General features: G+C 33.9%; 3 protein-coding genes across 3 annotated transcripts in view; all 3 read left to right on the forward strand.

Moving 5' to 3' along the window:
- Positions 1-2,565: 2,565 nt before the first annotated feature.
- On the forward strand, positions 2,566-6,394 carry LOC144849022 (hemocyanin G chain-like). Its single transcript, XM_078705975.1, has 3 exons — positions 2,566-2,637; positions 5,080-5,149; positions 5,700-6,394. The coding sequence occupies exons 1-3, from the start codon at positions 2,566-2,568 to the stop codon at positions 6,392-6,394; spliced, it is 837 nt and encodes a 278-aa protein (XP_078562101.1).
- A 569-nt stretch (positions 6,395-6,963) lies between these two features.
- On the forward strand, positions 6,964-9,670 carry LOC144848439 (hemocyanin AA6 chain-like). The gene is made up of 4 exons (XM_078705172.1): positions 6,964-7,036; positions 7,151-7,594; positions 8,054-8,240; positions 8,743-9,670. Exons 1-4 carry the CDS (start codon positions 6,977-6,979, stop codon positions 9,240-9,242), a joined length of 1,191 nt encoding a protein of 396 aa, XP_078561298.1. The 5' UTR covers positions 6,964-6,976; the 3' UTR covers positions 9,243-9,670.
- A 2,177-nt stretch (positions 9,671-11,847) lies between these two features.
- The window catches only part of LOC144848750 (double-stranded RNA-specific adenosine deaminase-like), a 48,424-nt gene continuing 45,593 nt past the window's right edge, over positions 11,848-14,678 (forward strand). Inside the window, exon 1 of the mRNA XM_078705643.1 lies at positions 11,848-11,950. The gene's annotated coding sequence lies outside the window, so the exon portion shown is untranslated. The remainder of the gene's footprint in view (positions 11,951-14,678) is intronic.

A 14,678-nucleotide genomic window follows, 5' to 3' on the forward strand; every position in this document is an offset into this window, starting at 1 on the left:
TATAAACTTCGTTATTATCTAAAAATATTGCAGAAATTGTATTGTACTGTTAAAACAGTTGTATTATTAAAATTGAACTATATCGCGGAACTAGTAGAACTAACATCAGCTGTTAGTCTACAAACCTTCTGAAGTTATGATATTCTTCCGCGATTTTGTGTTCTTCAAATGTAGCGCGCTTAGACTGCCCACCAACCAATCCAATTCCAAATAGGCAACTCTTCTGTCGACTACTCTTATGTAGGCATATAGGCCTATGTTCGTTTGTAATTAAATTTAGTGATGGCAATCATAAACGTTAGTTTATTTAAACTTGATCATAAACGTAATTTTACGTTTCCGATGAAAATTACGCGTTGCAATTATTTGAAGCCCGTCATAATACGGGCGACAACGGTCGATGATGATAATCATTTAAACCTATACTGTCTTCTATGAAAATAATGTTTGTATTTTATTGTTATTATTAATCATGACGTCATTTGATTGGAGATGTAAGCAATATAAATGATTATCCTAGTTCTTAGGGTGAAAACTTGTCTGATTTCTTGTTTTTTAAATTCTAAAAAAAAAATGTTTGCCCTATCTATTTATCGTTATCTTTCCGTAGTATAACTGGTCTTTATCTATTTAATTTACACCCTTTACAGTAGCTTAGGCCTAGGCCTATGAAGAGAGAACTACCCTGTTCAGAAAACAAACAAACACAAAAGTTGTATCAGTTTATCCAACAGCTCTTCCAAATAAATATAAAATGTTTTTGATGTTCCTTGTTTTACTTCATTATTTATGGCTTGCCTAATATTGCGTAGCTAATACATTGTTAGAAATCTGATATATTTTTAGTTTTTCTCTCCAAATACTGTATTATAAAATGAGCCAATTAAAATACATAATTTTTATCACTAGACTTGTGTATATCATTTACTTTAAGGCTCTGTCTACACTATCAAACTAGTTTTACAAAATAAATGTGATGTGCCCAAATATGGTAGTGATATGCCCAAATATGGTTGTGATATGCCCAAATATGGTAGTGATATGCCCACATATGGTAGTGATATGCCCAAATATGGTAGTGAAGTTCAAAGCCCTAAATACTGCAATATATCTACCACACATCCGCGTGGATTCAATACCGGATTTCAATGGATTACGGTAATCTAGTTCATTAAGACATTGAAAAAGTAGAACGGTTGACCTGACTAAACATAAGTTGATTAATTACTATTTTAATATTAGGACCACACCTAATAATCCGGGGAAGTGTTTTGTATAGTACAGTCTTTCTGTTGAATTAATTCCTTGTGGATAGGCGAACCTACGGTATAATACACAAACAAATAATAAGGGGAAGGGGATCAATTCGCGATGACATCATCAAATCTTTAAATGAATAACGTAGTCTGACAGCTTAAATGACCTACGTGACACTACAGTAAATTCAAGCGACCAATCAGATGTCACTATTATTAACGCCCATCCGTAACAAGATGAGTAAAAACTTTGCAGTAACCACTGACAACCGGGAGGTTCTCCCTGGAATGTTATACGTCGAGAAACTAATAGTGTGCTATTTTTCATAGGCGTAGAGTAGGCCCTGTTATAATCTTTACTTCACACAAATTACTAAAAGAAATTCTTAAATCTTATTTTTGTCAAATTGGTTTAAAATCAAATAAAAGATATAATTTTCTTTCTTTATTGTTAAATTTTAATTAATATTTGAATAATTTTTCTTCAGAACAATTCCATTGTATCGTTACGATATTGTTTCTCTTATTAATCATGAAGTTATTTTTAATGGACTTCGATCGATCAGTATCGTCCGTAGGACCTTAATTCAATTAAATTAATTTCCATGAAAAATAAACAACTAACTAAACCAAACCAAAACTAAAACAACTAAACCAAAAAATAGATATATGGCGATACAAACAAAACGGTTCCAAAATATCCAAAGGCAAAATGCTGAAAAAAAGTCTGAGGGTATGAGTGATTGGATCACAGTGGAGATGTGAAAAATCAAATCGTTCATTAAAGAAAGTGTGTCAAGCTTTTGGAAAGTTACCGTGATGGCTAATGAGAGAGACATTTCTAAATACATGTTACTTACTTACCGTTTAGCCTCGAGTTAGGCCTAAATGTAAAAATTAAATCACCTAAAGTTTTAATTAATCATAGTAAATTTCCAACTTTAGCAAATGTTTTGAACTCTAAATTATAATCACTAGAAACTTTCCAAGTGGTAACTTCCGAGTTTCTTCAGCTTAAAGAAAATCTTCTGTTATTATATCCAACCTCAATTGAATATTTGTATAAAGCATATTTATTTACTAATTAACCAAAGAATTTTTTAATGTTAATCATTTTAGTATTTGTCTTCCACTTGAGATATGGTCGGTTTCTTATAAGTGGTCCTCAAGGCTAAGCTGTGGCGTTGTTAAGTCGAGTTAGTTAGAAGACAGTTACTGTGTCCTGCTTTGTTCCACGTAAGCGTTGACTTCTTAACATATAAAAGCTGTCGTTGGTATTAAGTTGAACAGACGTATCTTAGGAGTCAATATGAAGTGGTCATTGGTATTTGGCGCGCTTGCGCTGCTTGTGGTTGTAACAGAATCATCGGTAATAGAAAAGGTAAGATATTAAATACAGGAGAACTCATAATATTAAGGGGACACCTTTGGGGGACAATAAAGGGGTTGGTTGTAGTGTTAAAGAATAATATTGCTCTTCATTCATTTTACACGGTGTCCCTTATGGCTGTCCACTGAATAGAGGTTGGTTGTAGTGTTTAAGAATAATATTGTCCCTCATTCATTTTACTAGAGTGTCCCTTATGGCTGTCCACTGAATAGAGGTTGGTTGTAGTATTTAAGAATAATACTGTCCCTCATTCATTTTACTAGAGTGTCCCTTATGGCTGTCCACTGAATAGAGGTTGGTTGTAGTGTTTAAGAATAATATTGTCCCTCATTCATTTTACTAGAGTGTCCCTTATGGCTGTCCACTGAATAGAGGTTGGTTGTAGTGTTTAAGAATAATATTGTCCCTCATTCATTTTACTAGAGTGTCCCTTATGGCTGTCCACTGAATAGAGGTTGGTTGTAGTGTTTAAGAATAATATTGTTCCTCATTCCTAGAGGTTGGTATGTTTCCACTGAATAGATTCGTTGAGTGTTAGGCCTAAATGATATATTTCTCCTCTTTTATTTCATAGAAAATATAAAATGTGTTCATCGCGTAGAAAGAATTGCTAAAATTGTTCATTGCATGATCGCGATTGTCAAGTGGTCCGAGGTGGGTTAATTGTAAACTGGACTTTTAAACTGATTCTCATGTTGGTACATCGCAATAACAAATCTCTTCATCAAAATTAAATCTAGGACATGAAACCAATGTTTATTTTGTTACATTGTCCGTATATCAACATTGTTTATTCCTATTGATGGACAATTTTTACAGGCCCTTATACAAAATTATATATTAATTATTCGTACTTTCCCTGGAGTATGTAGTATATTTTTGTGTATGACAAACTTTTCAAGATTTACATAGGACAATCTATCACCATTAACTTTTGTAGATGTTGGATTTGATTCCATTATTGTGTAAAGCTCTGTCTACACGGAAAAAAACTGTGATATGCCCAAATATGGTAGTGATATGCTTAAATAAGGTAGTGATATGACATCATCATGTCTATATAAGGGCACATCACATTTTGTTGTCACATAAAGTGTGATAGTGTGGACAGAGCTTAAGGGCAATAATACAATATACGGTATATGAAGTAATGGTTTAAACAATGAACCTTCTCACATCCTTTGCGGATCAGTTTTGATAATTTTTAATCTAAGTTTATTTAAGTATTGTTTCATTGATTGACCTTAGTATAATAATAATATAATAATCCAAGCAAGATTAAAATAAAAGCTATGTCCGTATGTAAATCATATTATTATGATATAGGTCAACGCTTCTGACGTACAAGTTAGTACAAAATAACGACAATCAACTCAATTCATTAGTACTTAATAATAAAAACTGAGCGCTATAATAAATCATTCATTTCTACTGTCTACTTATATCCTATATCTATCTAAAAAGATAATTCTGTACAATATGAACCCGATTTTACTTGTTTTTTAAACATATTTAGATTTTTTTTTGATAGTTGTGATCGTGCTTGCCGTTTTTTGCTGTCCGATTGTTTTTGTTTTTTTTTTATCTTTTCTTTCAGGTGGACCCCTCAGGATACAAACCTCCGGGTTTAGAGGGACTCGTTTCTTGTTTGTCTTCTTTCTGTGTTCCCTGTCCTTTGTCTTTTTCGTCTTGGGTGTTGCGTCCCTTTGGTCTTCTCTTGTTTGTCCTGCTTTTTTTCTTTTATTTTGATTCTTGATGTTTCGTCTCTTTTTTTGTTGTCTCCGAACTGTCTTTGCTTGTATTTTTATATTGGTTTGATTTTGTTATATTTAAGTTTGTAATGTTATATTTATATGAGCAAAAAATAGAAACTAACAAACTTGCCTTTTGTGTACCTTTTTACCATTTTTATGAAATTGTATTAACACAATTACACAACCAAATTAATTTCCCTCCTGGAATAAAAAAATGTATTGTATATATTTACAAAAGCATTACAGACACTTGTCTCCCGTAGCCTACTCGCAATGATGTACCGTCTCCGTATTTATGCCATTTATGCATTCGATTTTTTTTTGATAGTTGTAATTGTGCTTGCCTTTTGTGTACCTTTTTAACGTTTTTATAAAATTGTATTACCACAACCAAATGAATTTCCCTCCCGGAGTTTGTATTGTATTTATTTACAATGACATGCACTGGTCTCCCTTCCGTACAGTACATAATAATCGTCTCCGTATTATGCCGTTTATGCATTACGTCATTATATTAATCAATCATGCATAACGAAGAGTAACTAGCGCCATCACATTATTCTTAAGGTGATTAAATAGCCTAGCAGTATTAAACCATCTTTATCGTTTCTAATTAAATAATTAACTGTAAATTTTGATAAATACTAATACTATCATATTTTTTTATTTTTTTTTTTAGATTGTTTCTGATATGAAGGAAAGTTATAAAGTTGTTGAAAATACATCTTCAAGAAATAGAAGAGCGATAAGTAAGGAATTAATTTTACTGTAAAACAATTTATCTTCAATTCTACTTCTAGATTTTGTGTAATTAGTTTTAGTTGAGTGGTATAATTAAGGAAATAATGTTTACAAATTGTTTGTTTTTATTGATATTTCCAGAAATTAGGCATATTTACGTAAACATAATATATGTGAATGACAGAGTGAATTATGGTGGGAAAATAAGTCAAAGAATTAGGCTTACCAACCAGAGAACAGAATGCATAAACCTAATATTTGATCTACCTGTACCTAATGTGAGGGCGTGTGGCGCTGACTGATCGTTAGACCGAGGTTCGAATCCAACTCTCGCCGCATTGCTTGTATCCTTAGGCAAGATACTTTACTTACGTTTGCCTCTCTCCACCCAGGTGTATAATTGGGAACCCGGTTAGATCAAGACACAACTTTGCGCTGATTACTAGCTGCATATATGGGAGAACATATTCTGTCTTGCTTTTGATTGCACTTTTGGTATAACCTATACTGTACGTGCAATTAATTCATGTTATTCTATATTTTGCTTTACTATTACAGATACTAACAAACAAAAAGCGACATTAGGAGTACTAACGCCGGCTGACCCTATTGACGCTAATAAAGCAAAGAATGTCAACCTTCCACCGGGCGTTGGCATCCTCCCTCGAGGAGAAAAGTTTTCGATCTTCGTCGATGCGCATCGCGAGGAAGCTACGTTTGTTATTCAGTATTTGCAAAGTGCCGAGGACTTCGACGTATTTATTACAATTGCAACAATATTTCGTGATAACATTAATACCGAATTATGGCTATTTGCATTCCATGTGGCCATTCAGAATCGAGACGACGCAACAGGTGTCCGCATACCTCCTGTCTTTCAGCTCCAAGCTCAAGCGTTTTTTGTGAATGGTCAGATTGACCAGGCGACGGCCGAAGCACAGTTACCAGGGACGTCACAGATTGTACGAGGACTTGATCTTGACCTCTTCTCAACTTCCAACCGTCGAGATCCTGAGTCACGTCTCGCTTACTTTAGAGAAGATATTGGATTCAACTTTTACCATTGGCAATGGCATGTCTCTAATGGATTCTTCCTGGTTAAAGATCGCCAAGGGGAGTTGTTTTATTATACTCATCAGCAGATTCTTGCCCGTTATGATACTGAGAGGTTGGCTGCTGGACTGACTCGTGTTGTCGGCCTTCACGAGTGGAATAAACCAATTGTAGTGAGTACCATCATATTTAATTCCTAGGATAGAAGCTGACATATAGTCTGAACCTCTCTTGAAAATTAACCCGTAATCTTGGGTGCGCAGTTATTGTTCAAGACCTGTTTTAAATCCATTTATATAGACTTCTCACAAAGTATACTGATTCGAGTAGAGAAGTTATCTAACGCGATGTTCTCTATCTCTCTACCCGGAATCGTCTGTTCTTCAACGCTTGTCAAAGAACATTTTAACAAACAAATATATTGTTTGAAGATTTACCTGGCGAAATCAAATGTTAATATAAAGTGTATATTAGTTATGAAAAGAAAATAGAAAGTTTCTCGACGTTGCTATCAATATGCTTTGATCTTCTTCAGTAGTGAGAAAGAGTGATTGCTTATTTCTTTAAATTTGTCTTGTTAGGCCAACAGAGTATTTTTGATAATGAGCCGTGTTTTACTTGCTTTTTTATTACTTTTTTAGGAAGGATACAACCCAGATCTGTCAGGCTGCAATGGCCTTGGCGGTTACAGCACACGCCCATCGAACATGGTTCTCTGTGGTGGTTTAAAATCCAGATCAAACTTGAATCTTCCAATTCCAGATGGAGAGAATATTCTTGTTATGTTACAACAGCAGAGGGATCGAATTGCAGAGGCCATCAGGCTTGAAAGGTTTACTCTGGTGAGTATGCATTGGTTTTCAGCAGTTTGGAAAAAGAAAATAAAGGCTCTTTAAAATTACATAAAACTAAACAATTACATCATAAATATCTAATGCGTTATTTTCCCTCTTAAGCCTGACGGATCAACTGTCCCTGTAGATATCAACAACCTAGGCCAAGCAATTGAAGCGAGTATTGCCTCACCGAACCCACAACTCTATGGTCTCATTGGCTTGCACGCCTGGGGACACATTCTTTTGTCGTTCATCACTGATCCCGATGGTCGTTACAATACGGAACCCGGTGCCATGTTCGATACCAGAACCTCAAATCGTGACCCTGTCTTTTACCGATGGCATAAGTTTATCGACGATATATTCGTCACGCACAAAGCAACGCTGCCGCCTTACACAAGGAGTGAAATTGCGTGGGACGAGGTACGCCTAAGCGATATCAAAATCAAGACAACACGAGGAACAACTTCTGACAACACACTGTACACATACATGGAGGAAGAAGTCATTGATATTAGTAAAGATATCTACTTTGAGTTTGACCAAAGTGGTAATCCAATACAGGTAAGGGAACCTGAAGTAGGCCTATACAAAAGTACTACCTACCTGTACATTCGCGGCCGACATTCCTGAGCTCTGGATGTTGCTTACTGATTTTGTCGCAACGAAAACTATAATAGATTTGCGACCGTCAAAATGAATACAGGTTCATATTGGCGAACATTCTCTGATTGTTTGCATTTTTCTCAACGAAATTGATACCGTCAGAATGATCAATCCCTGGTTATAGGTGTTGGTTATGATTTGTTAGTGTTACGATTAATGTTAATATTAAGACTCTTGGTATGCTCGTCCTGTCTTCATTTTGATGGTCCGGATTGGCTCACAAAAAAGTAGATGTAAAATATGGATACGCATGCGCATACATAAAAAGAACGCTCTCCATTTGTAAAAAAAACGCGCTTGATTTAACTTTTTACTTCTTCAAAATAAAAGATGTGTTTTGTGTTTTACACTCCATAGGTACGAAATCACCATTTGAATCACGAAGCCTTCAAATACGAGATCTCTGTCCGTCGAACCAGTGGTTCTGCTTCTAAAGCAACTGTCAGAATCTTTATGGCGCCAAGATATGACGAGATCGGACAATTATTCAGATTCAATGATCAAAGGAGATTGTTCTTTGAAATGGACAAATTTGACATCGCACGTATGTGTTTATTTTTAGTCTATACACAGTAGAGCCCCTATTTAGATGACACACCTTTAGAAGACACTCCTTTAGAGGACATTCCTGTATAGGACACTACTTTTTTTAGAGGACAATCCTATTCAGGGACACTCCCATTCAGGGACACTCCCTTAAAGGAGACGCAACTCAACGACGTAACGCAACGTAAGGGATTTGACCAATCACAAGCGATGAAACTGTCGCCTGTCATTGGTCAACTAGCTTGCGTTCGTCCTTGCGTTGCGTCCTAGTGGAAATCAAAATGAAACGAGCGAGAGCATTGTAACACACGACGAACTCTTCAAGGGACACCCATAGGGAAGAACACTTTGCTGGATCCGAAGGTTCTACTATATTTATTCCATCTAGGCCTAAATTGAGATCTTTCTTACCCACGTGATCATGAGATTATCATTATTGATTTTTCAAACATCTATTTTGATTTCATAGAATTTATAATCCATAATGTGTATTCTTTTAGTGACCAGTGGAACTACGACATATACCAGGTTTTCACACGACTCGACACTAATCTCACAAGTCGCTTCAACTTTCGCAAAAGTAGAAGAAGCCGCACAGACAGGCGTGCCGCTGGACCAATGCACTTCTGACCAGCATTGCGACTGTGGCTGGCCTGCCAACCTATTGGTACCTAAGGGCTCTTTTGAAGGCCAAGAATTCGACCTTTTCGTGATGCTCACGGACTTTGATGAGGATATATCGTCACCGGGTGCTGAGTACAGACCAGGGGTTAGTCTTTGTGGTCGAGGGGGTGATGGCGTTCATCCTGACACCAAACCGATGGGTTATCCGTTTGATCGTCCAGTATCCGTCTTCGGTACACAGGACTTCGAACAATGGCTTAATACCTTCGGAGCAACAAATGTTAGAACCACAGTTGTTAAGATTTTCCATCAAGGATTCAGAGAACCTGCCCCAGATCCATTTGCGGATCTTTCGAGCAGCTCGTCTGGGTTTTGATCATTTTTTCAAAACTTAATAACACATAATGTTGTATTATTTTAAGATTAATTATTGGCATGTTATTTGTTCGTGACATTATTTGTGGATATGTTTCTAGAAAAAACCTCGTCTCTGTGTTCCAGACGGAGTTTTGACTTAATATTAGTAAAAAGATAAATATTTTGGCACATAATGGGGTTTCATGCATACTACTTGAGTTTAATCGAAAAGCCTCGAAATAACTACAGACTTTGGGGCAAGTCTAGTTGTAGGCCATCGTTTTTGTATATAAAGTAGAGCCAGCGATTGAATTTAATTTATTAAATTCGTTATCTTGTACCTGCATCACGTGAGAAAATTGGACGGCCTTACAACTAGCCATATTATATTATATTGAAACAATGTTTATTTTTTGTATGTCCTTTATGACATGTTATTTGCAGATTCTACAACTCCGTCAGTTCTTTGACGAGATTAATAATTAACAAGTTATTAAATGCAATTTAATTGAATTGTTTAATTTGTATGATTAATTTATAGCATTTAATGAATTAAATGTTTGTCTTTGTATGTTGTACATCTATTATACTTTTATATTTATATAAATTAATAAATTGACCACTGTCACATGACTGGTATAATTGTCACGTGTTCTCATTTTATTTTGTCGAGATTGCAACAAAAAATTAACCTGTTCATGAGACAAACATGACGGTATTCTAATGAGAATCATTTTAAGGAAACCACTTTTTGTGTCCTTTAAGCTTGTTTTCCTGTCGATGTTATTCGATGCTATCGTTAACAATAATCGGCAATCTTCTACGTAAACATTGAAATGTTAACGATTTACAGGAAAAGGTACTCGCTATCGTTATCATTTCAACTTGATCGTTTTCAAGCGATCGTCGTTGAACTCTTAACGATCAACGACGATAGCGTCGAATAACGTCGACAGGAAAACGGGCTTTAATTCAACAATGACGTATACCGTATGGATTGATTGATTTTCACTAGGACGTATCGCAAGGACGTAAACGCAACGCAAACGCAACGAAGAAGAAAAGAAGTAAATCGCCTTACAAGGGTTTCCACTCACGTGAGTTTCAATCGGCAGTTCGTCAAATTATTTAACTTGCGTTGCGCTTACGTCTTTGCGTTGCGTATAGTGAGAACCTGGTGGAAGAACATCAATTAATGTTTGGTGACTGTAGCGTGTCATATTCCATTAATTTTACAAATTAATTATTATTAACTTATAAATTATACTGTATCTTTCATGAGTAAATCATTCTGTTTTTTGTTCGATAAATTTACGGTAAATGTTACTCATCTTACTTGATTTACGGTTACATTTTTTCTCCGCGGTTAAATTAATATTTTCCACGAATTGAATATTATCAGATATTGATATATTTATATAAAAATTGTGATCATTAAGATTGAATGGTCTGTAATTAATGTCATGGATCAGTTGTTGTTCGTGTGCATTCTGCGTATTTACATATAAGTGTTTGCTGCTAGTTGTTTTGCGAGCATTGTGTTTGGCGCATTTGCATATAGGTGATGTTTTGTTCAACTACCTGGTTTTTCTGTCTGCGCGTCAGAAAAGCTTTTGTTGCAAACACAGGGAAGATGTGATTTTCATTACCCTGTTGTATATATATTATTATGCCGTTGTTGAAGCTACCATTAGAAATGGTTAAAGATGTATTGTCCCCCTAAAAAAATAAGTTTTACATTTTTTTTTTGTCAAATATTCCATTTTAATATTACATAATATTGATTCACTTTGACCAAAAACTTGATCAAAAAGAAAACATTTTCCCCCCAAAAAATGTAATTTAAAGCAAAATGTACCTAAATTGTCTGGAAGACAATGGTTTTTGGTTGAAATTAACCATTTCTTTTGTCTTTTTATAAGTGAAATATTTATTTTTGATGATTTTTTTTTCTACAGAAGTGAATAACTGTATTAAAACTGTGAAATTGCCTATTCAAAATCTGATTTTATTAAATTTTATTTGTCATGTTTTTGGGGGACAATACATCTTTAATTGCTGTACGATCTTTCGTTCTTAGTTAGTAAATACATTATTCAAGTTGATTCAGGGTTTTCTTTCGTTCTCTTTATTTTCTGAGTAACGTTGATTCGTGCACAATAAATGGTATGGTAACGGCAATCAACAACTTGTTGTCTTTCTGTTAGTCTTGATATTGTATTCATTTGAGCCAAGCCCTGGCACGCTTGATACCCGGGGAGCGGCACCCGGGGAGCGGCACCCGGGGAGCAAAACTTCCAAATTAATTCGGACACGGTCTCACGTACCACGACATTAATTTAATTATGAAATTGTTTTAGAGTATTTAAAATATAATACGGATGTCGAATGGCTTTTGGCCAATTCGATTGTTTATTTAAAGTAAAATAAAATAATTTCCAATATTGTATGCACAGGGCAATATAGGCCAATAGTTTTTAAAGAAATGCGATTACCAAAATAAATAGTCTAGCGCCATCTTGTTGAGTATTGTTACGTTAGCCTTTTTTCTGACGTTTTGTGGAGGTTTGCTTAAAAATCCCAGGGATTTTTCCGAACTAAGTATTTCAATTGAATTCTGCACAGCACAGCTCCTCCTCGAAGAAGAAAAGAAGTAAATCGCCTTACAAAGGTTTCAACTCCTCTTTCATTCTGTATCACCGATCGTAAATTTAGCCGATTTTTCTGGTAAAGTATACATTTTTGATGAATTTATGCTGTAGTCATATAATACAGTCATTGCACAATGATATTGTTTTGAGTTTCTGTTGGGAATGCACGAATGAACGTCTAGCCTTCCATACCATTGACTTCTTGTTATTGTATGTGATGCGTAGAGAAAAAACATTAAAATGGTTTAGAAATGGATGTTATTTATCTGATTTAGAGTGATGGTATCTTAAAATAAAACCGTCCGAAGCTAGTCTATAATTTATGTTAAGTATTTAATCATAAATAGTATTTTCATGATTTATGGATTTTATCTTATCTGACATGAATTATGCATGCCACAATTTCTTGAGTAGGTAGGCAGTGACTGACAAAGACTACCACAGCAAAGTAGGCTTTACCTTCTATAATGTATGATATCCAAGGAATTATTATAGGCGTGAAAACATGTTAGAAATTGTATGTATGGTATTAGCGAAGAAATTTAAAATTTAGATATATCTCTGTATTTATAATAATAATACAAATATTCAAATGAATATATTTATGCTGTATATACCTGTCCATCCTCCGCATGTCTATGTATGATAATTTCAACGAATTCCCATATTTAGAATGCTCATCTCCCATTGGCTGATCATATTGTCATTTTTAATATATTTCTCCTCATGTTTTGTCTTTACTTTCAACATTTATATTGCCGTCTATTATTATAATTCCCTTTTCAATATTTAAATTATGGTATTTTAAATTTATTTTTATATTTTTTGCTTGTGAATTTTTATTTTTAACGTATATGTAATAATATTATTCAGAAATTTATATGATTATACATTTTTTCCAATAATCATACTCGTTCTTTGTTGTGACTGTAGTAATGTTAAAACAGTGAATATAGTTTTATTTTACTCGTTGTCTAATAAATTAATAAGTGAATGTTATTGTCTGATTAATAAAGTTTATTTATAAAAAAGTGTGTGTATATTTATTATCATTTTCATTTTTAAAATAACGGTTAATTAAATAAAATTTTATTTATTATATTAGACTCGGCAAATAATAATGTGCTATAATTTATTTTTTATTTATCATTTGAATACAGGAACATGGAGGTAAAACTCAATGTGTAAAATTCATGGGGGAAAATAATATAAGAACAAAAAGACACTTAATTTCAGACAGAGAAATATAGATTACATGAGTACTAGCAAAAACAGCTTTAGTGGGGAAAAATCGGAAATTTAGATACATACGCTATACGCTAGCATATTTAAGCATATCACTACCATATTTTGGCATATCACTACCATATTTGGTGGTGATATGGTAGTGAAAAACTGTTTTTATATTCTTTGTGAATCCTTAAAAACAATTCTTAAATCAAAAAATAAAAGGAATAAATTCCGATTTATCATCTCGGAAATCTGAAGATGACGCCGATATGACGGCTGAATATTTCCAATCAAAGTTGAAGTATTATAACCGATAAATTTCTGAATTGAGTGAAATATATTTTTAGAATCTGAATTGAAGATTTAAATTTCAGTCATTGATCAGTAGGCATATTGATCGTCTAGTTGATATTGATCAATCTCAATCAATCAAATGTCACACAAGGGGCACTTTCTATACGCAAGGGGAATATTATAGAATGTCATTTTTGTGGAAATTTTGTTGTGTATAGAAGTAGTTGACATATTATCATTCCATATTAAAATAAAATTAATATACTAATGAGATATAACTTAATTTATTGACGCATAATTTTAATTATGTCAAAAATGTGTCCAAAATATGCCATTCATAATCATAATAAAATTAAAAATGGGAAAAATCAGATTAATACAGTAGTTATTCTAACCCCTTTTTTATAGGTCAAATCTCCAGAATTAACAACGTGGTTCTTTACAGTACACAGTATAGTATTGTGCATAAATTTGATTAAAGGGGGTGGGGGAGGGAGCTGAGCCATAGAAATTGATTTATATACCATCATTACTCATTCCATGTTGCAGCCAGATCCAGAGTTTTTTTAGATGTTTCAGAGGGGGAGGGGCGTTGGCTGGCTACTGTTTCCACATATGCAAAGTCATAAGCAATAACAAAAAAATCATCTCAAACAAAAGTTGGGAATGAGATCAACCAAATAGAATACTAGATTTTTCCATAAAAAGGGCATCTTTAACAAATTTTGTTTGTGGACATAACTGCATGTTACATAATCATATAGTATCTTAGTAAAACAAACTTTAAATTGAATAAATAATGTACGTCAAAAAAAAAAATACATAAAATGGAAAATTATCTTTCTTCAGACAAGTGTTCATATCAAAATGTTTTCTTTCGCAGTCTCTAAGCTACTAACGCTGTTCATAACACATTTCTACTAAATTATTTCTCCGAAACGACATGAATAGCTAGATAACGTGCATTAGGTTTTATACATATCAATCGGGGAATTGATGCTCACGTTTAAATTGGCTCATGCTGCGATACAAACGCAAATTTATTTGCGGATTGTTAGAAGCGAATTTAGTACCTGTGCTAATAAATACGATATGATGATATTATATTGTGCAGGTAAAAAAAGCAATTTGTTCTTAATCTTCAAATGTCATAAGTTATGAATATTTTAAAATATAAAGAAATTTATACAGGTAGTATGAAAAGTTTGCAAGATAATAACGATTACATCTTATGTTATTCATTATCTTAAAAAAATAAGTAATTTTATACTGTATTTAAT

Source organism: Antedon bifida, chromosome 7 (genome assembly GCF_963402885.1).
Source record: "Antedon bifida chromosome 7, ecAntBifi1.1, whole genome shotgun sequence".
Classification (NCBI taxonomy): domain Eukaryota; kingdom Metazoa; phylum Echinodermata; class Crinoidea; order Comatulida; family Antedonidae; genus Antedon; species Antedon bifida.

Excerpts from the sequence above, each read along its gene's own strand:
- LOC144848439 (XM_078705172.1), top strand. The coding sequence starts at position 6,977 with ATGTTACAACAGCAGAGGGATCGAATTGCAGAGGCCATCAGGCTTGAA. Across the intron at positions 7,595-8,053 it reads AAAGTGGTAATCCAATACAG|GTACGAAATCACCATTTGAA; the intron begins GTAAGGGAACCT and ends TACACTCCATAG. Across the intron at positions 8,241-8,742 it reads GGACAAATTTGACATCGCAC|TGACCAGTGGAACTACGACA; the intron begins GTATGTGTTTAT and ends GTATTCTTTTAG.
- LOC144849022 (XM_078705975.1), top strand. The coding sequence starts at position 2,566 with ATGAAGTGGTCATTGGTATTTGGCGCGCTTGCGCTGCTTGTGGTTGTA. Across the intron at positions 2,638-5,079 it reads AATCATCGGTAATAGAAAAG|ATTGTTTCTGATATGAAGGA; the intron begins GTAAGATATTAA and ends TTTTTTTTTTAG. Across the intron at positions 5,150-5,699 it reads AAGAAATAGAAGAGCGATAA|ATACTAACAAACAAAAAGCG; the intron begins GTAAGGAATTAA and ends TTACTATTACAG.